The sequence below is a fragment of the Toxoplasma gondii genome, chromosome VIIa (assembly GCF_000006565.2).
Source record: "Toxoplasma gondii ME49 chromosome VIIa, whole genome shotgun sequence".
NCBI classification, from domain to species: Eukaryota; Apicomplexa; class Conoidasida; order Eucoccidiorida; family Sarcocystidae; genus Toxoplasma; species Toxoplasma gondii.
Window position 1 is genome coordinate 2,392,791 of NC_031474.1, and position 23,888 is coordinate 2,416,678.

At 50.5% G+C, this 23,888-nt stretch overlaps 5 protein-coding genes across 5 annotated transcripts; 2 read left to right on the top strand and 3 right to left on the bottom strand.

Moving 5' to 3' along the window:
* Positions 1–1,030, bottom strand: RPL44 (ribosomal protein RPL44; the record flags this gene model as incomplete). The annotated part of the gene is made up of 2 exons (XM_002367604.2): positions 1–102; positions 815–1,030. 2 exons carry the CDS (start codon positions 1,028–1,030, stop codon positions 1–3), a joined length of 318 nt encoding a protein of 105 aa, XP_002367645.1.
* Positions 1,031–1,383: 353 nt separating this feature from the next.
* TGME49_203620 (hypothetical protein) lies at positions 1,384–6,987 on the top strand. The gene is made up of 7 exons (XM_002367603.2): positions 1,384–3,066; positions 3,670–3,808; positions 4,235–4,481; positions 4,977–5,017; positions 5,518–5,609; positions 5,917–6,032; positions 6,490–6,987. The coding sequence occupies exons 1-7, from the start codon at positions 1,991–1,993 to the stop codon at positions 6,531–6,533; spliced, it is 1,755 nt and encodes a 584-aa protein (XP_002367644.2). The 5' UTR covers positions 1,384–1,990; the 3' UTR covers positions 6,534–6,987.
* Positions 6,988–7,851: 864 nt separating this feature from the next.
* Positions 7,852–12,632, top strand: TGME49_203610 (3'-5' exoribonuclease csl4, putative). Its single transcript, XM_002367602.2, has 6 exons — positions 7,852–8,756; positions 9,249–9,335; positions 9,701–9,789; positions 9,983–10,067; positions 10,786–10,934; positions 11,597–12,632. The coding sequence occupies exons 1-6, from the start codon at positions 8,388–8,390 to the stop codon at positions 11,625–11,627; spliced, it is 810 nt and encodes a 269-aa protein (XP_002367643.1). The 5' UTR covers positions 7,852–8,387; the 3' UTR covers positions 11,628–12,632.
* TGME49_203600 (hypothetical protein) lies at positions 12,383–18,232 on the bottom strand. The gene has a single exon (XM_002367601.2). The coding sequence runs from the start codon at positions 16,392–16,394 to the stop codon at positions 15,075–15,077; it is 1,320 nt and encodes a 439-aa protein (XP_002367642.1). The 5' UTR covers positions 16,395–18,232; the 3' UTR covers positions 12,383–15,074.
* Positions 18,233–18,945: 713 nt separating this feature from the next.
* TGME49_203590 (hypothetical protein) lies at positions 18,946–20,307 on the bottom strand (the record flags this gene model as incomplete). The annotated part of the gene is made up of 1 exon (XM_002367600.2): positions 18,946–20,307. One exon carries the CDS (start codon positions 20,305–20,307, stop codon positions 19,018–19,020), a length of 1,290 nt encoding a protein of 429 aa, XP_002367641.1. The 3' UTR covers positions 18,946–19,017.
* Between the last annotated feature and the right edge of the window lie 3,581 nt (positions 20,308–23,888).

Consider the following 23,888-nt stretch of genomic DNA (forward strand, 5'->3'; position numbering starts at 1 on the left):
TTAATAACCGGGTCCTCCCTTGCTCTTCTTTTCAGCTCCGAGCTCGAAGCTCTTGCATCGCTTGATCGGCAGCAGACGCTTAGTCTTGCATTTGGTGCACTCCTGTAAACACAGCAAATGCATGCGCAAAACCACCATGAATGCGCCGAGTGAAGAATGCTTGGTGTACGTTCTATAACGCGGTGCCGTGAAGACTGCTCCCCTTTTCTGAGGTATTCCGCTTCCGTGTTGCCACACCCTGAATAAAGAATCCCAAGTTAACGCCGACAGCAGTGTGACCCCCACATGGAAGGTTTCTCGATGGCTTCAGCAAAACATGATAGAGGAAACGTCAAGAATTCATGGAATATCAAATTTTACCTCCGGATCATGAGGCCGCTACAAGTGACGTCCACATCACCAGATAACGCTGCGAGCATGCTAAGAGGAGCGAAGGGAACGTTAAGTATTCTAGGCACCGGCCACCCCGCAGTATGCAAGGAGGGGATCGGGTCTTAGCACTATTACAAATATAACACCTTTGAGGACCGCCGCAGCAAAACTGTGCATTCAGCGAAAAGGATGCTTTGCAGCTTGCAATATCAGAACGATTCGTGATTCTCGGTACGGAGGCGACAGTCCAATTTTCTTTTGCACGGGTGACCGGAGACGACGGCGAGAGATTGATGAAACACGTAGAGATCAAATTGAAAAAGGACTGAATGAAGAGATAGACGAAACATCTCGGATTTCGTGTGACCTCCCGAGAAAACTGTCGCCTGTGCTCCCATTGGCGGCTTCAACAATATCAGCGACCACCCAAGAAGAGACCTACAAGCTTGAGGACGATCTTCTTGGTAGTCTTCGCCTTCTTCCTGAAAATAGGCTTGGTTTGTCCACCGAAACCCTTCTGCTTGCGGTCGTAACGTCGTTTTCCTTGCACCACAAGGGAGTCCTTTCCCTTCTTGTACTGTGACACCTTGTGGGGCTGGTGCTTGCGGCACTTGGGCCCCTTGCAAAAGGTATTGCGGAGTTTTGGAACATTCACCATCTTGTCGGCCCTGCTCCTAGAAATCTCCACAAACGCAGAAAAACAACAAAAGCAAACGGGTGCAAGAGGAAAAGATGAGGCGCCGCCACACAGTTTTCACGCACCCCGTTTTATGCCTCCCGACTCTCGAAAATACGCGACACGTTGGTTCTGTCCCTCTCTCGCGTGCAAAGCGCATGCGGAGCGGGAGGGGAAAAATCGCTGGCATGCATATCGGCTAATGAACGGTTTTCAACACTGTGTCTTCCGTAGCTTGAGAAAAGGCGGGAAGATGCGTGTGTCTCCTGCCTGACGATTTTCAGCAGTGTCTCTCTGAAGCCTCGAAAGGCTTGTTCCGAGTATAGTGATCCCTGAGCGCCATGTAACTGAAGCATCCAAAACAAGCGGGTGGCCGTGCAGCCGCCGGGGATTTCTGTCATGTAGGCTGGCAGAGAAGCGGATTCATCCTCGCCACTGACGTTTTTCTCTCAATAGTCGCGTTCCCGCCTTTTCGCACTGGATTTACTGAGGCCGTGAAAAACCATCGCGCCGACGGGTAGACGCATCTTGAAAGTTCCTTCCTCTTTCTCGACCTCGCACCATATCTTCCCGTGATCCTGTCTCAAGAAGCGCGGTGTGCAGAGGGCAACCAGAAGTGTCCGAAGAAGTATACCTGTCTCTCTTCTGGAGGTATTTTCCAGAAGTCTCCGTTCCCGTCACATGCAACTCACGTTGTGCGTCCTCTCTTAGTTCTCCTGAACAAATTCAAGAAAGAGATTTGTGACACGAGGACTCCATACCTTTTGCCTTTCAACAACTCGACTCTTTCTCCCTTTTCTGGCCTCTGCCTCAGCGCCGTGGCGAGTGGTATCTTGTACCGCCCTGCCTCGGTTCGCTTTTGTTGCGGCTCCTCAAAAACTCGAAACAAAGCGACATTAAAGGCAACCACAAGAACAGAGAACATCACAGTGAGAAGACAGCATGGGGCCACTTGGCCGGGTGTCCTCGGGCCAGCTTGCTGGGGTCCGTCGGCACAGATCCTGCGGGCTGATACGGTCTACGGGACCCCTCTGCCTTAGCCTCCGACAGTCGCAAAGTGCCTCTGATTCTGTCTCTTCGCTAACTCCTCTCTCCTTGCAGCAACGAGCTGTCTGTCGACCAGTCATGAACGCGGACCCCCCTTGTGATGTCATTTCCCGCTTCGTGTCTCCAGATTCCCGGCTGTTTATTTTCTGTCCGCGAGACATCTTGCGGGCCAGTCGGGGTCCTTCCGATGTGCCGGCGAAATCTCAGGCTCCCACCGGGGTCTCTATTGGCTCCGCGCTTTCTCGGGAGAGCGTCACAAGCCGGTCCACACAACCAGACAGAGCTCGCTTACGTTTGGTGTCTCTCTCGGCTGCTCCCTCGCTCTGTTCCACCCCGCGGCTTTCCCCCTGTCACACGCGCTGTGGCGCCGTAAGGGACACCGCGAATGCTTCGTCATGTGTGTCTGGCCCTTCAAGGAGCGAATCTGTCTTGTCCCCGCAAGACGCGCTCCACGACAACCTTCTCTGGTTACCAGCAAGAAGAACGATCAGACGCCACAACGCGGGTGCGACAAGGGCAACTCTCGCTCGGCTTCCGTGGTTCTCTTCCCGGTTCTCTTTGCCAGGTCTCCATGCCCGTTTCTATACCTCTTCTCCACATGGGCGCCTGCTCTCTTCGACAACTCCCTCACAGCTTGCCAGTCCTCCTTCTCCCCCGTCCCCGCCACCTCTGCGTGTTCCTGCTTCTTTCTTCCTCCGGGCTTCTACTTCGGCTCCAGCGATCTCTGCTTTGCGCGCGTCCCGTTCATCTCATTTCTCTGTCCCCGGTCCACCCTCGTCGCCGATGACTCTGTTTGTACACGCGAGCTTCTCCCGCTCCGCCGGCCCGCTGCTCGGACAAGCACGCGACGCAGCCGTGGATGCTTTCTTTCCCGGCGGCGGATGCTCTTGGCTCCAAGTGCGGTGGAAGAAGAAGAGAGGAAAGAAGGAGAAAGTCATCTTGAATGCGGAGCAAGTTGCAACGAAGACCAGGTACGACAGGCGAGTACGGAACATCCGCTGCCTAATCCGAGGCATGCCGTTGACGTCTTCTTTGATCCCTTCACCGTGTCGTTCAGCGCGCAGGCATTTATGTTTCGATGGTTCCTACGACGTACAGTGTCGCGTTTCATATGCAATCGTAGAGGCTGCGCTTGTGCTGCACTACCATCCCGTGACGCATTGTCACATGACGTTTCGGGTCGTCCAGTAGCAACAGTTTTCTTGTGGATGTTCCCCAAGCGTAAGCAGCTGCTGTGCTGCTTGTCCCGCGTGTGTGTGTCTTGGTTCTCCTTCGTTCCTTCCCCTTTCGCTGTCTTTTGCATCCTGGTTTTTAGCGCGTAGGAACAGCGAGGGAAGCCTATTGCTCATGTGGCAATCGTAGAGAACATGGTCGTCTTTGTTTCGTAACTCCAGCTGTCTCACCTCCTCGAGCTTCCTCGTTCCTGGGCATCTACCAAGTCCCACTTCACCAGTGATTCTTCTGTCAAGTCTGCACCTTTCTTCTCTCCTGTGTGTCTGCCTGGGATGCGTTTCGCTCTTTCTCATCGCCGGTGTCAGCTCTGGCATTAGCTTGTCAATGCGGTATCTCTTCAGGCTTCCTCCAATTCGTCTAGAGGATCGTATCACCCCGGAGCCGCCTGCAACTGTTGCGAGGAACATTCGATCTCAGATCTCGAGGGCGGTGGCAGGCTGGAAAACCAAGCGCATGTTTACGTATCGAAATAAATACCGAGTACGACATCCACACCCGTTCAGAACTGCAGTTTCCAGGGCGACTTTCGGCAGCACCGATTCGACTCAGACGGTTTGCGTTGCACATGCTCATGTATCGTTGTATGCATGTGTAGCCGCGCCGCTCGTAATTGGTTTTCGCGGGGTGTTTCCTGAATCGTGGGGTTGATGCTGCGCAGGGACGTAGGGGTTTCCGAAGCCTGATTTATCGCAGCAGTCGCCGAGCATTTTCCGAATCAGGCCCTGCAACGAACGCGACGGATCCCACCTGCTTGTTTGATTTCCCAGAACAAAGATACTAGAGTATTTGCACTACTCCCAAGATCTACACAAGTAGTCCAGCTCATCTGTACCGCATCTTCTGCTCTCTCGCGTGCGCTCTTGCCCCATGTTCTTGCTCGAGTTTCTGCCTTCCCCTCGTTTACAGCTCCGACGTCTCGTAGGGATGACGCACGACATTGACAGCGATGACGAGTTTGCACAGGCGAATGCACGGACGAGAGAGACAAATGCTTCTACCTCCAAGGTGTCGTCCAGTGGGTGCAGCACAGAGAAGGCGGAAGGAGTGAACGGTTCGACTATGGGACGAAGAAATAGGCCGAGCTTTGCAGGTCGAACGTTTGTCACTCCCCTCACAAAGCTTCAGCACCAGGCTGCCCTCCCTCGATCTCCATGTACGTGCCTCTCGTGTTGCCGCATAAACGCTCGATCTGGAAGGGTGCGCTAAGTCGACTGCGTTAGCCGTCACGGGATTGAAAATGAACTTTAGGTAACGATAGTTTGTCGGGCTGCACAACGGCTTCGCTTCGTGAAAGGCGACGATCACCGTCCAACTCAGATGAACAAGTCGCCTGCGTCGTTGCTTGCCAAAGGCCCTGAGAGTTCCCGTGCTTGTGGTGAAAGTAAAGCACTACACAAGGGGTAGCTGGGCGGGGCGCACGGTTACCGCATGGAAGTGGTTCCCAGCACCTGCCCTGAAAGAGAGAAACACGAGATGTATTTATGGAATAGAAAGGCCGCTTGCGTGGGCCGCTGCATTGCCATAGTCTTTCCGCAAAGTACCTGCAGATCTGCAGGAATGGACTGGGAGACCACAGCCTGAGAAGACGCAGGTAACTGTTGAGTCTTCATTTGCGATGATCGAATGTGTGCACCTGCTTGTCTTTCAGTGCATGCCAGGTTCGACTTCCCTCACACTGTTCACTACGACGTAAGCGATCGGCTGGGCCCTTCAACGAAGCGAAACTGACTTGCCGTGGTTTCGACATGGGGACAGAACACATGTGGCGCAGCCGGGGAGAGTGACGAAGTCGTTATCGCGTGAGCTTCTGGGGAGCGCGAGGAACGTGCGCCGCTTCCTTGTGGCCACTGCCGAACTAGGGTAGTGAGCGATCGTGGGGAATTTTCAGGAGTCGTCTGCGTGTCTGTTTCATCTCTAGGTAGACGTCTTGCATCTACTAAGAGTGACTACCTCTTCTGTAACGTGTCGAGGTCGTCGAAATTGTTTCATAGTTCACAAGTGCCTCAGCTGTCCCCGCTCGTCTCGCGAAGCGCGTCCGTTCACGCATTCGTTAAAAGGCAAATAACGGGGAAACCTACCTTCTTCGGATGGATTGCATCGTAACTGCTGTCGCGATGCGTCGCCACGAGTAAGCAGCTGAGAGTATCATGGTTTTGTTGCGCGTGCTCATGCTTCGCGAACCTTCTCAGGTTTTCTGGGGCCCACCCCAAGTGGAGGAGGAGCCCAACAAGAGTGGCTGTTGGGTTTCGTTTCGCGTTGCCGACCTCAAACTGTCCGACAGGTGAGCTGTAGCCCCACAATTGTTGCTACATGCAGGAAGGCGGCCACACCGTTTCAGACAAACGCTGTATGGTTCTGTCCTTGGTTCAGATACTGTTTCCGTCGTTCTCTTTTTCTCGGCTTCTCCCACCAATACACGCAGAAATGGGTTGGAGTTCGTGCGTGTGACGCCCTCCCCAGTGTGTCTATTTCTATGCTGGACGACAGTGCTGGCTGGTTCTGTGTCTTCCTCATCTAGGCATCCCTGTCACTGTCCGAACTCGTTGCTATTCTGTGCCGGTGTGTTCGTGTGTGCTCCTTTCATCCAGTCAAGAACAACGCCTTCTGGACATATTGGGCCCCGAGCGGTACGACGAACAGACTGGAGTCGTTTGCCTGGAAGCAGATGTCTTTCCACAGCTCAATCACAACGCTGCCTACCTAGGTGAGTCAGCTGATATCGTGTGCTTCTGCGCTCAATTTCAGTAATCGAGGTCAAGTCTAGAGGGAGGAGGGACAATGGAAGCAACGGCGACCTGCATTAGGTGTCAAGGGCTAAATACAGAATAATCATCACGTGGACACAGAGTCCAGCGAATTAGGAAAATGCTTCACCAGCTTCGGTCAGGCCCTGTTATCATGCGACAAGGACTTGTGGCCTAGACACAATTTCGCTCGGGCATTCCCTTGGGAGCATAGCCTCTGTATTTGCTCACTGGAAATTACAATTTCCCTTTATTCGTCAATTCACAAACGATGAACAGAATCTGGTGCACGAGTGCTGAGCAGAAAAATGGCATCTTTTGCGGCGGGCTGAATGCAATAAAAAGCCGCACGAAGGAGCAAGTTCTGCGATACTTCATTTTACCCTGCGTCGTCATCATGTATTATCTGTTGCTCAGGCGATATACTTCAGCAGCTTATGCGAGAGGTGAAGAAGGCGTGAAAGCGAACGCATGCGATACAGAACGGCTCGCTGACACAGCGGCACGTTCCGACTGATGCCTTCCCGCATATTGATTGGAAATAAGGGGCCTACATCCCAGTTTTTCTTTCTGTGACCGCAGCAGCGACAACATGCTTTTAAGGAAACCTGACTAGTTCAGTTTGAATGAGACACGGGCGCGTGCAATCGAGTACGAGCTTGTGTTTTCGGGGGTTACCTCGTCCAGTTGACTGGAACTGAATCGGTTTTCGGCGGCTGGCAGTATCATGCAGGTAGAAGTATTCTCGATGCATACGCGATGTTTACAGAGACCTAATGCCAGCGACATCCGTATTTAAACAAAGACTGACGCTGGTAGCAAAGGCCCGGAAGTAGATCTCGCGAGAGTAACGCTGGTAGACGGCATTTCCTCGCCTGTTTCTGCTAATGCCTACATTCCATTTGGTGATCCGCTTTCATTCGCATCGGAAGCTGTCCGGTTTCCGATGCCGTCCCTCTAAGGATGATCCGAAAACCTCCAAGAAAAGCCTGACCGTTACGACAATACTTAGAAAAGTGAAGAATACCCAGGAAGCTGTATCAAACTATACAGGCTTACAAACGGCGTTGGGTGCACGTTCGCGCTACTTCAACTGGTAGACACGTGAAAGGATCTCGAGGGTTTGTCTCCCAATGTCTTAGGGCAGAGAGTTGTCATTCAGCAGGGGGTTACGCCTTTTCAGCATGCCGCCTGATACACAGATTTTAAACTGTGAGATTCTTTATAGAAGCACGTCTCCATTAAAGAAGCATTCGCAGGAGTCCCAATGAGTACTCAATTATTCCATATTCGCGTCTTACCTTTTCCAGTATATATGTATATATATACACACATATTTATATATACGTGTATAATCGGAAGACATCACAAACAAGCACACCAAAAGTTATCCACGCCTCAGGACATCTCATAAGCATGAAACATTGAGCAAAGGTGACTGCAAAGATATTTTCGATTCAATATGTTGCAGCGTAGTTTGATGGTTTTCCACCACATTGAACGACTGCTTTATCTTGACGTAGGCGGGGCAGTGTCGAAGCTATAGCATGCTGAATACCTTTCATGCACGTCTCGCACCACTCTCGCCTGCTCGAAGGAAAAAAATATGTGAAATGGAGTGTTTCCTCTTCAACCACGAATGTGTTTTTTCTGGCTCGAGAGAATTATAGTGAAACGGAACAACGATGTTGCTTCTCTCAGGGTCATCGTGCATGCTCCTCAATCATGCTAGATTGCATGCTTTAGATAAGGAGTTCTCCGCCCTCCGTCGCAGTTTCCACTTCATCCTTGAGTGGGATCTTGGCTTTCTGTTTCTTATCTTCAAGATTTTTTTCTGAGATATAGAGGGGAACCGGAGCAGAGACGTTTTTCAGAGGTGGCCAGGCCACTGTGCTACCGCGGTCAACGGAACTACGAATAACAGAAAAGGAGATTTTCATCCCAATTCATGAGGACTTGTTGACTCCAAATGTGCTTGCGAGTACCTATTCAAAAAAAAACGTTTCTTTTATTGCGGAATCAGAAACACGTCTACGCCGGACCATTTGTCGCCGAAATTCTGATTATGCAAGGGCGCTGCCAGCGTTTCCATACCACAAAGTGGAACAGGCGTTGGAAAATCCAAGAAAGAAGTGTTGCGTCCGAAGCGCTTGGAGTTTGTCCCGATTGCCAGTTTTTATTTATACTTCGACATTGAAGAGCTGATTGCAATTGATCGTTTTAAGTAGAGTAGCTTATGCGACGATGCTCTTGTGATCCCCGTGACCCCGTTAGCGCCTAGGTGTTCCCCTCCTTCCGTCCCGCCGATCTTCTTCATGGAGGCGAACGTCCCGTCGCTTCAGCATTCAGGGATGCCCCTCTTGCCGCCGGGGCTCCAGGGACGCAACTCTCAGCAGGGTAGCCTTCTGTCTGCTAGAGGATCAGGCACGGTGGCACCGGAAAATCCAACGTGGGAGGGAACATCTGCGGGTCGCGTGCAGGCGTCACCAGCCAAGCCCGTGTCGTCCAGGAGTGTGCGGACGCCTGGTGAGCGTCTCAGCAGTACATCAGAGTATGCATGTGGTAGAGGAACCTACGTTAAGGACGATTTCATTTATGCCGCCGTTGTTGGAATCGAACAGATCGACCATCCGACTCCCCGTGGGCAACCGACCACCATCGAGGGAAGAGGTGGACAAAAACGGGTGAGTCACCCGATTTTTCTGCCACCTGCCTTTTGCATGGGAAGCATACGCTAGCGTTGTTCCCGCCGTGCTTTTCAGTCATCGGGGCTCATCTCGTTGACGACAAAGAAGCGTTGCGTGGTCATCTTAGGGTAGAGTGAAGCGTCTCGCTGTATTTATGCGTACCGATACAGGTTAGAGAAGCAACATGATGAAAGATGCGCAGCGTCGTCCAGTTGCCCAGCAACCCAGACGGGCACCAGTGCACTCTCGTATGCCGCGACCTGCCACACACTCTACTGCCTTGGCAGAGCCGCATGGTAGTATGCGTGTTCATAGAGAGAAAAACGCAAAAATAAAACGGGGAAACATGAAAGTAGAACTAAGGGAAAGAATTGGTGCTGCCGTCTGAAATATCGTACGAGTGACTGCAACACACAACTTCTGCAAATGCCTATCATATATGAATATATATAAATATATATATGATTTCTGTATGTATATATATCGCAGGCGGGTGGACTCCCCGTGCTTTCCGTTGTTCCCTTTGCGAAGTCTGCGTCCGTCCTCCCCACAACAGGGTGTTTCGTCCTTGCTCAGGTAACTGTCCACAGGGGGTGTTTTCTCTCTTCTGTGCAACAGCCTAGCGACATGTTTCATTTGGCTTGCTGTGTACGAGCGGTGCGCTCGACAGCCGATATGTGAGTCACTTTGTGTGGAGTGCTGTCGCTTGTTTTGCAGTTCTGGTGTTCGTCCATAGGAGCTTCATGTGCCGATGCACTTCGGCCATGAAGACAGCACGCTGTCGTTTGGTTTGGACACACAGGGGTTCGTCCTTTGCAATTTCACTGAACCGCATTGTAGCCGCTGGAAAGCAATCCAAGGAAGAGGTTTTGTAGACCCATGCCAAGGGTGTCATTTGCCGCTTGTCTCTCTGTTTTGAATACCATTGGTGTTGCGTGCAGGTCGCCAAAGTAGCTCGCCACCGCGTTGAGTGTTCCATTCTCGCCGTCGATGGACATACTTTAGCGGAGCCGTTCCGCGGGTTCATCCGGTAAGAGGTGTGTATTTCGTTTTTTCTTTGCTTCTAGTTTTTGGGAGCCCCACCTACGTGGCGATTGGTGACGCATTTTTTCATTGACGCGGTCGGTCGGAGCCGAGACAAACGATTTTCAACACCTTGAACTGGAAGAAGGCTCTCTGGATTTGTCACCGAACCGCGCTGTCGACATTTTGTTCCATTATAGGTCGCAGGATATCCGGGAAACTGATGTGGACTCCGTCGACGTTCTGGAATGTTTTAAGCCGGGGGATGTCGTTCGAGCAAAGGTCGTAAGTCAGATTGTGCAAATCGGTGGAAACCATTGGCTCCAATGGAGTCACTTTCTCATGTCTCAGGAGAAACCTACCCTCGCCACGTAAAACTGCAAGAGCGAATACGTGTGTCCCCCGCTCATCAAACAGTCTCGCACGAAACTGTAAATATTCGCTCTCGCTTTGTGATCATTTATTTGTATGTAGCTATGGGCTTTGCACGTTGTTTTACGTTGCTTTGATGGGTGGCAAGAGGAGACCGAATACGGCCTCCAAGTACCTGAAACGGCAGGTCGTTGACAGAGTCGTATTTGGGGTTTCTGTGTCATTTTCGAAAGACCCATTGGTCCATTTGTGTCTTCGGAAGCGTCGTTCCTGTTCCACAATCGTAAACACGTCACTGACAGTCGCATAAGTGGGTGATTTACTCTCCACCGTGAATCAGGAAACACACATCACACGGCAACGAGGAACGACACTTCTGTTGCATGCATGCGCTCTGCAGCATACGCAGGCGGGGCGAATAAACATACCGCAGAGCACGTAGGCACGTGTTGTTTTCACTGGAGTCCGCTTTGTGTAGCAACAGACGAGAACGGTAACCGGGGATAGTGTCATTGTACACAGATCCCCCGGCGTTGCCCAACACCATTACGCGAGTGGCCGAGGAGTAACACGCTGTGCTTGAGGAATCACCATTCCTCTGTTGTCTCTCTGGCCTTCTTTGTCTACTTAGATCTCAATGGGAGATGGCCGCTGCTACGTGCTCTCGACGGCCTCGGCAGAGCTTGGCGTGCTCTTCGCTCAAGGCAAGGAGGGCGGTCAACTGCAGCCTGTCACGTGCACGCTCATGCGTTGCGATATTACTGGGCGTCTTCAGAAAAGGTACTACAAGTTGGAAACTGCATTACGAATGCATGAAGGTCTATGTGGCGTCGGTGGAGCTGGCCGTCCTGCGTGTAGTCATACAGTAACATGTTCTCCAGTCAACATGCACGTGAACAATCGGGAAGACATAGACAAAATCGCGCGTGTTTGTAGCTCAATTTTACAGATACGTATTGGATACAGTGGCACCGCACAAGACATGAGAAAGCCGCAGTCCTTCCCCATCTGTATACAATGGGTTTCTTGCATATCGGGTAACCGCGGCAGCAACAGCGGTACAAGCATATCCCCATAAGTTGTATTCGTTTGTGTGCGTATACGTGACTAGGTATATATATATATATATAGAGAGAGAGAGAGAAAGAGAGAGATTGATATGTACATGTAGTTTAGTAAGGGGCGCACGTCCACTGTGAAGCCTATGCTGAGCATACCAGCTACCTATGGGTGTATGAATTGCTGTCCTTGTCTACACGTGGACGAAGAAGAATCTATGCATGTACCGACGCTTCGACAGAACTGTGTGTGGTTTGTAGGTCTGTATCAACACTTTGTGGCTGGGATCATAGACAGATGTCAGAGGGTTTTATTGTCTGAGCAAACGGTTTGAGTTTAAGCCTTGAATAGTATCGGGTGGTGTGTCCTGTTAACTCATGCAGAAAGGTGGCCGCTCCAGTTTTGCTTTCGTAATCTCACACTGTTCCGCTTTGCTACAACGGCGTGTTAATGCGGATGAAGGATTCTCTAGAAAACAAAACGACCGAGACAATTATGCACCCTCGTTAGCTTATTTGGTGGATCATCACTCAGGATACGAGCATGTGCTCCTTGATCATCGGTATGATTCTTTCCCCGACAGAGGGCACTTGAGGTCCATCCTGCAGGGACACGGGGTTCAACGTGAAGCACGTGTTCTTTCACGTGGGACCGCTGTTGATCTTTTTTCAGGGAAATTTCTTTCCCGCTTACTCAAATTACCATGTCTTCTAACTGTCGGATGTAGGCGCCTGCTTGCTTTCAATTTCTTTCGCCTGCTTGCGGATGTAATGGTGCAGGAAGTAATTTGATTAGTTTTACAGCGATGAATCGAGATTTAAACTCTCTAAAGTTTCAGCGAATGAACGCAATGTCTCCTGTATTCCCGAGATATGCCATGCACTGGATGTAGTCAAGCTAGTACCAGCAGCGATTCTGCTTGTGTTGATTCATAAATGGCTTCAATAACTCGCCTTGATTTGCCTGGTGTCTCACTTTTCATGCCAAACCTTAAGTAGTTTCAGCGAGTAACGTCAAAGCACGAGCGCCGACATGCATCAGTTTTCTTAACAGCAGCGTTTTTTTAACAGTTCCCTGTGGCAACGGAAACGCAAACCACTTAACACCGATAAAGCGTGCTATCATTACTTTGTCAGGCGTTAGATTTGATATAGCCTTTTGACGTGGCAGCACGTGTTACAGTTGTTTCATCGAGTGCTTAAGGGTGGCACCTGTGGGGAAAGCAGTTTTTGCATTCAGACAAGTCACAGTGCAGCTTACACAAGGCATCAGGAAAACCAGGTGCTTTCACACTGGCATGATCTGTATAAGGCTGGAGAAAAGCTCGTGACAATCCCTGATGCTTCGCCAGCTCCACGTTCCGCACATATATCAGTAAAGGAGCAACTATGTATATGGGGAGGTGTAAGAAGAGCGGGGCATGGTCCCATATATCAGTAAAGGAGCAACTATGTATATGGGGAGGTGTAAGAAGAGCGGGGCATGGTCCGACATGCGTTCTTGTCAAAGCACTTGCAACAAAGCTATGAGAGCGTGCTTGTAGACGGGTCGCATCTACGGTGTAATGTTTTCAGCAACCCTTCCAGCATGGATCACACCGCACGGAAAATGCTCAAGACGTTTCCTTTCCCTATCGTATAGTTTCAAGGCCGTGCAAGATATATATAATGTATACATATGATTTCAGTGATTCAGCTAAACGGCAAGCGAGAGACTACGATACTTAATCGTGGTCAGCGACAGTCACAGACATGCAATAATTCACAAACGGATCCGAGTCCGGATAGTTCCTCTTACTCTATGATGTGAATGCGCATTTGTGGAAATCGCAACAGCCAAGCATCACACATCATGTCTTCAGAGACAGTTCTGCGAGCTCGGCATGTGGCCGCTGACAGGATCGAAGCCACCAGGCTTTCCAAGGTGGCCCATCAAAACGCCATCATGGACGGTACCCACGGTATACGAGAGACGCTTTCAGCTACCGCCAGCAACTCTTGTCGCTCTGCGAGGAAGAACTGATCCTACCTAGCAGCACTGCTAGTGATGCTACGGTATAACCACTGTTTTCCCACATTTCAGCCGCGGGTTTAAACGCTCTAATCCGTGCCAGTTCCAAGCCTCCGTTTTACAGTTTGGCCTTGACAGTTTACGCGAGACATGAGAAATACTACTATACAACGCACACAGAGTGACCCGCGCAAGCGGAGCTAATTTGTTGATTCAGCACGGCATTGGTGGAAACCGGAAGGGAAACTTTTTTCGCGGCAGAAACAAAAACAACGAACAGGAGCCTAGTTCCACAATGGTCGCGTAACAACAAAATATGCCACACCGTCACCCACAACGCCGAAATTTCTATGGTTGACGGAATGCGTTCGGTGTGAGATTGCCTTCCCGCAACTTGTTTACAAGGATGAGAAGCCCGACTCACACGATTTGCCACACGTATGACTTCAACCGCCGCGGCGCCACCTTCGAGCACAGGACCCTCAATGCTCGGCTGTCCCTTGGACAGGCACACTATATGGATGGTAGAAAGGGTATCTGTATAGCCACATCATCGGCACCTTCGGCAACTGGTAATAAAATTCACCGTTGCACACAGTGACTGATAACCAACCGCAACCCTTCTTCCTCTGCCTAGACCGATCCTTCGCAAACGACGTAGTGACACCCAACATCCCCACCAGATAAAACACTCACGAAGTATCTCGGATCTGTTTATACAAATCTGTCACCTCAGCATTATTAGCATGCCAACAACTAGCCATTCTACGACTTAAACACACGACCCACAGTACCCCCCACCGGTCGAGCATGCTTCCACTCGAGTGATAATTTGAGGCTGTCGTTCGCAACTGAACAGCGGAACCTGCCCCAATGAATCACTCTGGCCACTTCAAAGAAAACAATATACAACGGCATTATGACAACGGAAGGTCCTACAGCATCACATGACCTTACTTCGGAAAATTACAGCATTCAAGAGCGATGAAGTACAAGCCACTCCTGTCCATGAGCTGAAGAACCCTCAATAACTCGACAGCACTTGTGTCCGCTTTTCTCATGTTTTGACACGCCACACAGCTCCCTTGAGTTCGCGAAACTTGAATTGCGATCTTGAACAGCTATGGCGTCACAAACACGAGTAAAAAGTGAATAGCCGAGGAATTACAGTGAAGGCGGACGCTTCGTACAACGGTGGATGGACGGAAATATCGCAGCACCTGATTCTGTTCCACAGTAGGTGCCAATGGCCGACACTGCCCCGCTACGACCAACAGGTCTACGCTTCCGCAAAAAAACTCAATGACATTCTGTCACAATTGCTTCGGTGTGAGTGTTCCTGATCAACTTCACCCTTTCTGGCACTATGGCATACAGACGTGACAAATGCAGACAGACAGATGGGCGAAAGCATCACCTCAAAAGGACAGGGTCGTACATTGCAACTGTGAGGGGCTCACATCATCTTTATCTTGGACGATTAGAGGCAAGGGGTGCATGTTTCTTGAGGAGCTAATGCAGCGCACCAGTGAAACGCATTTCCGCCATCCGTACGAAGACACCGGACCATGCATCCCAACCAGTATGAGCTGGTTTTCTTGGACGGCCTACTACCGGACAGAAGTATTGAAAAGCACGCAAATCCTCTCCTCATATGTCACCTTTTTTTCTCAGGGATAGCACCCGCGTCGTCGGCACCAGTTACCCTTCCGCAAACGACTCGTACGTCATGTTTCGATTCGTCGTTTACTAGATATCTTAGCCTGCCTTCTTCCTTGCAGAGAATCCCCGTTTTTTCTTCTAGATGTCCGTTCGTTTCCGTTGCTTCGCGGCATTAGCCATCTACTTATCTCATGCCTTATTATCGCAGCAGCAATCCTCTTTTTCTGACTCTGGTTGTTTCTCGTCCAGTCTTTTCTTCTCCACCGCGATAGCCTCCGCAATTGTGTCGCACAGGTTGCCTGAGCTGCGTAGCTCCTTCTCAGTTTTCTCCAGGAACTGAGTGAAGACCACTGGACTCATTGTCTCCTTGGCGGCGGACATGGCAGCAGCAACTGCATCACGTCTCTCGCCGCAGCTCGAATGCTCCATTCCAAGAGCCGCGGCTTCTCCCCTCACAGCCGCCAGCAGGGTCATTTGATTGAACGACGGAGAAGAGCGCGCACTAGCGTAGCTGGATCGGACGAGATCTGAGAGAGAATATCCCGATTTTCCCTCTTTTTCTGCCTTCAACTTGTTGATTTCTTCTTCCACGGTCACACCAGCATTGTTCATTTCAGTCAGCAAAGTGGTACGGAATCTGCGGCAACTTTCGCTGGTGTATTTCCCTGCACCCAGCTTAACAAGCCGCGTCTCCACTGCAGAGACATTCACCGAGCCCTCCTCACCTGCTGCGTTGACAAATGCGGGGTCGGAGTAGACGGCGAAGGGGCACTCGTCCAACTGTAAAATGGTTTTGAAATTCTTTAGGAGTACCCCAGACCCGTGGGTTGACAGAACCGTGGAATAGAAGAGAGTCAAAACTGTATACAGGACTTCTTCAACTCTTGAACGGCAGTCTCTGTCACCTACCGCACAAACTGGACTGCCAGTCTTCGGCCCGCTGCTCTTCCAGACGTTCAAGCTGATCACCTCGAATTTTTCAGCCAGATCATGAAGCGATGCACCATTAAGCTCCGTTCCTTCCAACGCTTCGCCACTCTTTGTCACACTTGCTGGTTGAACGGCACCTGTCAACTGCAGAAGAAGAGCGTGGAGCCAATGTGAGCTGACTCGGGCTGCTGTCGGCTGATCACTCCCTCGGAACAAACGGCCAAGCCGTTTGCCGACTGCGGATTTCATCAAATTGTAAAGCTTGGTGTAAATGTCAGAGAAGATGAAATATGACTTGTATCCAAGTTTGATTGGAACTATCACACCAATAGGTGGCGGACCGCCCCCGCCTTGACCCTCTGCAGCAGGTGCCGCAGCAGATGCTGCTGGTGTTGGATTACGGGAGCCTCCACACGATTTCTTGCAGCACCCTTTCGCATTCGCGTACAAGGTGGCATCTTGGCTCCAGAGAAAAAAATAGGAGAGAGAAACAAGCAACAGGAAAAAAAACGCCCTTCCGCCATTTCGCGAGGCACGATGGCAACCAGGGCGATTCATTCTTTCCGTGGAGAGAATCATCCCGGGAAAACGGTGCAAGAGCGTTGAAGTCGTCACGGTTACACGGGCGAGAGTCGGACGCAGCGATGGTTCGACAGCCTAAAACATTACCACCAATAACGAAACGATCGCTTGGTTTTACAACTAGAGCATATACGTATGCACAAATGCAGGCAACGAGAGATAACACTCCCGCAGGGCAGTGGCAAAAGTAGTGGCATACAGGTATCTTCAGGACGGGGACAAACTGTCATGTCCGCGAATGCGGGAGCAAATGCGTCCCCATTGAAGTCGCCATCATGCTCGCCTTCACCCCCCCCCCTCTCCCTCCCCCCACATGTCAAGGTGACGAAGCACACTGCGGTGTCTGGCCCCGCCAACCGCACCACCGACGGCGGATCTATTTTTGGCCGAGGGAGTGCTTCGCAGACCAGCTTTTCAACGTTGCGTGCCGGTAGGTGAAAAACGCTCGGTTCTGTCGCCTTCGTCCAAACAACAAAATACGTGAGATGACAGCCAGCCCGTTTAACTTTGTTGACAGGTGCTCAATGACACAGAAGCAACAATCTTAAGCGGCAGGAACGTCGTTTTGCTCCAGACTCGGGCGCTGATCAACATGTAATCACGGCATAGGCGAGTCCACAGGGCCTGGTGGACGTGGACTCGATGTGAACAGAAACACTGTGGTGCCCTTCGATCGAACATATCTGATTCTTATTTAAACTCAATAATATGATCCGTTCGACCGAGGAGCTGTCTCCTTTTTGAGTCGCTGGCGGAAAACATGGAAGCGATTGGGGCGCCCCCAGAGCTGAACGGTTTTTCGAAATGCATTCACCTTTTCCTTCGCCTTTTTATTTTCACCATAGTGCAATAGCATTTTACGCTTCTGCTTTATTCCTGATACTGAGGTTGTTTTCGCGTTTGCGGAGAAGGCTGTACAAGGCTCTCGCTGTGTTTGGCTGACGGCTCCACGAAACCGCGGCTGCTGCCGCAGATCTTTGCGGCACTGCTCCCGGGATGTCTCTTCCGAGTGTGTTCGTAATTAGCGAAGCGACCCCGGTCCCTAGTGGTGTACGGAATAACCCACTGGCTCATGCCGCCAGAAGTAATGGAAGTTCCTGGAAGCAATATCGCAGCCCATATGGAAAACATGACCCGAACCGGCGCACGGTCTGGCGTTCCCGCGAACTGGACCAGTTTTCGTATTGTTCGTAACGGAAGTGGAACTCACAAAAGGTGGAAATCTCCTGCCTCCTATTCCAGTGAAAAGGCGTTCTCCCTTACCACGCATGTGTTTCGACAGGCAGGCCAGCAACGAGGTATCCAGTCTTCTTCCGAAACACGCCAATGTATCTGTCGTTAATGCGTCAATTACGCTGTGTGTGTTCTCTCCTCTTGATTTTTGTTTGCTTGGCCGATCTTCTAATAGATTCAATATGGTGCAGTGAATGTGGCATACAAGTAGTCAACTCGTGGGACGCGAGAGGGTGGGTGTTCAGTAGGCTACAGAGCTACAGGACCATTACTCGCTGGATATCTGAGGCACAGTATCACAAGTTGGTGCTGCTGCCTCTGGAAGCACTTACCAACACGAGGGATACCAAGTCGTTCACTGCTGCACCAGCTAGTGGTAATCCGCATGGTGGGATCCACTGCGTACGTAGAGACGTCCTGCCTTAAAGTATTGGTCACATCGCCAAGCGGTCGAAACGTCAGTGTTGTGCTTCTACAAGCGTGGGTATGTCACTGTTAAAATGTGTTTTTCACAATCAGGTTAGTGTGCCGTGTTCATTGCCATGTTTCGTCTGTCCAAGCTGAGGAACTTCCGCCCAGCCCTACAGGTAATGTGTTCCTTCGGATTATGACACTCACTGCCGTTATGCGGACGGCTCACACCAAGCTGCTGGAAAAAGCTTCCTCACGTGAAGCTCCACGGCGAGAGCTGACATGTGACTAGGATTGCTTACGGCAACTATCGATCCCACAGTATCCAGCGGCAGAGAAATACACACACGATGGTCATCGCAACTCAACCGCATTTGCGGTGACTGCCATGCAGTAGTGTTCATAAGCTGATTGTGATAACACACTCCAGAAAAGGTGCTTGCCTCCGAAAGCTTTCGACCGACTCTCTGAGTTCTGTTTTTTTATTTGTTTCTTCAACGACTGTGGCAACTGGATCGAGCTTAGCAGCAGATACACCGAGACGAAAGAGGGGATTATTCTTGCCACATTCCACCCCGACAGTCCGATGATATGCAACATCCATGGAACATATAAATATGCATTTTCATGCCAGGAGTTTTACACTCCCATAACAACGCACTCGACTGAGGAGTCTTCGGTCGTTAGGATCTCTCTGAATGCGGGCGGACGGTTTTAGGGCGCCTTTCATAATCCGATGAAGGACAAAGTATTCATGGTTGGAGCCAGGCTTTGAGGGTGGACGGACCCGCGGCATCTCATACGTGGGCTGTTGTTGGAATCCGAACCAGGTTCACCTGTTGAAAACTTGTTTCGAATAAGGAAGGCCTTATAAATATATCTCACCACCATTGTCACCTGCTCTGTTTCGTGGTAGCACGTGCGCTTGAGCGGCGAGGAACAGACCCGCCGGTACGCCATGATCTGCGCATGTGTATCATTGGTCCTGACCCTTCAGTCGAAGCCCTGCCGTCCTCCCATCAAACCGTGCCGTAGGCGACACTGGGGTGAAACGGTCAGCAGGTGCAACTGGCTTGATGTGGCTGACAGGGAAGTCTTGGGACGGCACAGTAAAATACAGCTGATCCAGCGGTTTCCACGGTTTGCAGTATGGAACTCCAAGATCGATTCTAGCCTTGTTCGGCTCAAACTTGTAGACACTCTCTTGAAATGCATCCAACCCCGCATTTCGTCTAGCCTGCTGATTCTCTCGAAGAACAGGACTGTCCTGCGGACTTCCACGAACAGCTTCGACGAATGAGTCCGTTGCGTTTTGTTTCTTTGGAGGCATCGTTAGAGCGATGTTTACGGCACTGGTATCAGCTACGGCTTCAGCCCCTTCCTGGCCGTTTTTGTCAAGCAAATGATAACCAGAAAAAGAGTCGTGTCGACGGTCAGTTGCGATTTGACCCATCCCCAATACGGTGAAATGCTGGTTAGTAGCCACATCGTTTGAAACCACGTCGCGCGTTCGTGTTCTGTGCTGATATGAAGTTTCATATGTTGATCGATAGGCCATGGATGGATGGGTATCTTGATCAGAGTAACTCCACTGTGGACCGGGAATATAAGGGGGAGGTCGCTCGCTCACGCCCCAGGCGGATGTGCCGTACAACGTTTCGGTTCTAATCTCTTTTCTTTTGTCTCTCCCTGTCAACTCGGTGGACGACCCCAGCTTCCCATCTGATGCGATATCGGAGAACTTTTCCATGTACACAGTCTTAAAGGTTTTGCTAGCGGCAAGCTGTATAGTGTCAGTTTTCTTGATTATTGGATTTTTCCCCTCTTGATTAGGGGGGTTCTGGAACAACTTCAGTACAGACTCATGATGGTTTGGTGGAGCCAGACCGTTCATGTCAGCATTTTTGGCTGAATTCAGCTCACTGAAAGTTTCAGCATACGTTGTTTTGAAATTGTTGGGTAGCTTTTCAGGCTTTCGACTGACCCCCGCTGTCGCCTTCAGTGACCCGTAGCTGCCCAGGTGCGTCCCGTATTGTTGAGAACTCGCTGACTTAGAGAATCTCTCTTCGTGTTCCGGTAAACCTGTTGAAGGGATTTTGGAAACAAGCCCATGGTCACCAGCCAACTCAAATTGCGGCCCACAATACACTCTATCGGTTGTCAGGTAGTGTCCCTGCGCAGGATCTGAAGCGCGCACACACTCCAGGTGATACGCCTGCAGAGATCTCGAAGCGAACTCGGGAGATGCCGGCTCAGTAGTCGTCATCTTGGAGACAGTGCAGTTGCCGTCAGTATCTGAAATGCGTAAAAGGCTGATGGTGGTAGTCACAGAACACGTTTCGCGACTGCGCAGGGGTAGCAGCGTCTCTCCGCGGTCGGCGAAATGCTTCGTGCGATAGTAAGAAGCCCCAAAAGCTCCATACGCTGAGGGCGCTGGGGCTGACAAGGCGCCCGACTCAAAAATGATGGGTTTGCGGACGAATGCACTTGCAAAGTGTTGCCAAAACGGTGGCCGGGGAGGCGTATACAGCCGTTTTACTGTAGGGATAGGAACTCCACACCGCTTACTGTTCTCTCCGGATGTTACGTTTCGCTGGTGAATAGGATACTACAGCATTTGCTTTGATGTGGGACAACGCATCTGAGGCTTTCGACAAGGAAGTGACTAAAAATATTCGGCACCGGGGCTAAAACAACGAGTTATGTTTCCTGTGCTTCCTGGGCGATTCTGTTTCCCGCTTGCAAGAGGGCAACAGGACGTGACTAGCAATGTATTATAAAAGTAGCGGATGAATTCCTTTTTCTTTGAACACCTAATGCAGCTACAGAGAATCCACGGCCCTGCTATTGGATAGCCCGCGGCTGATTCTGAACACATCCAGCAAATTTTCACTGTTTGCTATCGAACTGAGCACTATGGGAGTGCAAGTTAAATCGAAGTCTGCTGGAAAATGGCGGCGGCATCCACTTCTTTACTGGAGCGCTCACATTTCCATTTGCCAGGGCATGAGCAGCTGGTTTCACCCTAATCGTTTACAGCAATAGCTGTGTCGCTTGTTGTGTGTCGTATACGCGTATAGATACGTACGCATGCCTGTGTGCACTCACATATATTCACAAACACTTATTAGTGAAGGGCGACAGCTCCAAAAACAAGAGGAGTTCTTGCAGATGCTTAAATCATGATTTGATTTCGAATCACAACCTTGCTGCGTTGGCGTCAAATCCCTCCGGTCAATGCAAAAGCTTCGGTGTGCTGGGTAACTTTAGTTTTGTCCTGTTCTTAGTCGAAGCGCATTTGGTTGCATCCGCGGAAACGAGGATATGCACCCTCGCATAATAGAAGAACTACACTCATCTATGAGGTTCCGCTGAATTCGAGTGCTTTATTGCCTTAAACCGCATCAGAGTTACTATTGATTTAAAACGCTTGACAGAGCATGCTCACGGAGCCAGGAAAGTTCTAGTTGAACTGCCGTGTTATTCAAGACTCATCCGTTCCAGCAGTCTCAGTGCCATCACTGAATACCGACTGTTACAGACTACCTGCAAACGAGACACAGTTGTAAGAGCATGAGTGTGTTTTTGCACAGGTTGCAATTGAAATAGTGAACGTCGCGGCTCAACCACATACTTACAGAGTTCGCGCTACGAAGATGAGATCTGAGTTGTAAAGAACACCGAACCAACCGCCATGACACGCTTGTCGGTCACTCGATTTCCGTCTCTCAATTTTCAGACGTCTTCGAACTTCATATCAATTGAAGTCGGAACACTCAGAATTCATAGGAGCCGTAATCCAAGGCTGCAGTCGGTGGATGCTGTGAACTCGTAATTTTCTTTAAATGACTCAAGTACGATTGATTTCGGGAAAACGGTTTTTCTTCCCATCCCGCTACCGCCACAAAATTTCAAAAGTGTGCGATTTAGAGTCAGCAGACTCTGAATTCTGATGCAGTTTTACTGGTATCCCGAAGCAAACCGGTGGTGGGTCAGAAGCACGGATCGTATCACTCATTCATGCTTGCACCCTTCATACATTGACTGCATATGTGCAATTACTGCTTTAACGATTTACGCTTCTCCGACTAACGTGAATAAATGGCATGAACTGGCAGAAGGTCAGCCTGAGAAATATCGCAAATGTGTCGTAATGATTTATGTCGTCATATAACGGACCGTAGGAGACCTAAGTGTCAACTCTCAACTCGCGGAAACGTCTGACGTCCGCTTGGCAGACGCATCGGTGTGAGAAAGTGCCCCTACATTTCAATACAGGACGCTTCCGTATCTGTAGGGCATAGAGATGCAATATCTCAACCTTTCCAGGACGTCCACAGGCCATCCTCGACCGGAATGTACCATACAGTGAGTGGCAAAGAGGTCAGGCTCACTTCCATATCATCGAAACAGCGTGCTCCATTTGGTACTCCGGGTCACACTGGTAGCCTCTGGTGAAGCGCAGTCGACTGAGGATATCTCGTTCTCGCAGACGCTTTGTGAACATGTTGCGCGGCACGCTGTCGCCGTCGAAACCGTATTCGACGACGCGCTAGCATATTATCCCTCGTTCGTGTCAGGGGAGAGTAGGTATCTGGAAACCAGTTTGAGGCAGGGCGTCTTGCCACAACCACAATAGCAATGGGCGAGCCCAACCGCATCCCATAACTGATGTGCGTGCTCGCTTATGAGGTCGCCCGCAGTATTCGTGCTGGGCGCCGCACAACTACCGCCATCCCAGCAAAGGTTGATGTAACGGATGCCATGACCTCTGAACGGACGTAGTTTTACCGGGATTGAGAAGCATGTGCAGCGGAATGACAAACACAGCAAAGGTTTTCATGCTTGAACCAAAGCGGGACACGATTATTTTGATGCACTCAAGAAAGGAAGATAGAGACATTAAAACGCGCACATACAGGGAAACACATACTTTGTGGTGAAGTAGCACCCGTGTTTCACGTATGCGTGCCGTTTTGACACTTTGTACCTGTACGGCGTTTTTGCGGATTGCATGCTCACGGTGCAGACCATACGTACCCGCGTCGCTCGTCTTTTCGTGTATGACCGCCCCCCTGCACAAACGAGTACCAAAACGCACTCCGGCAATGGACTCCGCAGCTACACTGAGGATGAACCTCAGCTGGTGGGTACTTAAGTACTTGTAAACCTTAGGAAAAACTTCTACTTGCGTAGCAATTCTTGTCTGATGCCATTCCTCATAAAGCAGCACGAGTCTGGAGGATAACGGCCTGCCGTTGTGTCCCTGCATCCCGCCGTATTGGTTGCTAATGGAATACTTACACTTCGTTGCGCTTCACTCCCTCTCCCTTCAGAAGAACCTGGACGAGCGGGTTTCGTTGCGCAAAGCTTTGGTGAGTTGCCTATGACGCTCGCTGTTTTCTGAAAAATTTGTTCGCATGGGATGACTCCACACGGAAAGACTTGGAAAGACAAGTGCCGATGTAACCAATTGTTAGTGATCTATTTGTATTTCGCCCATAATGGTATGCGGCATCTCTTTGTTGATGTCCGTCCTGATGTTTGGAAAAAGCACTCGGGTGCCAGGTTTTCGAATCCTAGTTGTCGCGAGTTTTCAGGTGCCGCTGGGACGATTCCTCAGATGTTCCGACTTGTGCTAATATGTCCTCTGAAAAGCAAACTCCCGTTTAGGTGGACCATTGCATGCCCATGGGAGAACATTTTCGTTGTCCGGGAAGGCGGCTTCCATTTTGGTGGCCCGAGCACGTCGACCGTATGACCTGGAACCAAAATATGCTAGTCTCATCAAAAGAGCTTAGTTGATTGAAAGTCCCGTGTGCTCGCTCCTGTCCGCTTGGCATAGCT

Excerpts from the sequence above, each read along its gene's own strand:
- TGME49_203610 (XM_002367602.2), top strand. The coding sequence starts at position 8,388 with ATGGAGGCGAACGTCCCGTCGCTTCAGCATTCAGGGATGCCCCTCTTG. Across the intron at positions 8,757-9,248 it reads GAAGAGGTGGACAAAAACGG|GCGGGTGGACTCCCCGTGCT; the intron begins GTGAGTCACCCG and ends TATATATCGCAG. Across the intron at positions 10,935-11,596 it reads ACTGGGCGTCTTCAGAAAAG|AAAGGTGGCCGCTCCAGTTT; the intron begins GTACTACAAGTT and ends TAACTCATGCAG.
- TGME49_203620 (XM_002367603.2), top strand. The coding sequence starts at position 1,991 with ATGGGGCCACTTGGCCGGGTGTCCTCGGGCCAGCTTGCTGGGGTCCGT. Across the intron at positions 3,067-3,669 it reads CAAGTTGCAACGAAGACCAG|GCTTCCTCCAATTCGTCTAG; the intron begins GTACGACAGGCG and ends GTATCTCTTCAG. Across the intron at positions 5,610-5,916 it reads GACCTCAAACTGTCCGACAG|TCAAGAACAACGCCTTCTGG; the intron begins GTGAGCTGTAGC and ends CCTTTCATCCAG.
- TGME49_203600 (XM_002367601.2), bottom strand. The coding sequence starts at position 16,394 with ATGATTCTCTCCACGGAAAGAATGAATCGCCCTGGTTGCCATCGTGCC.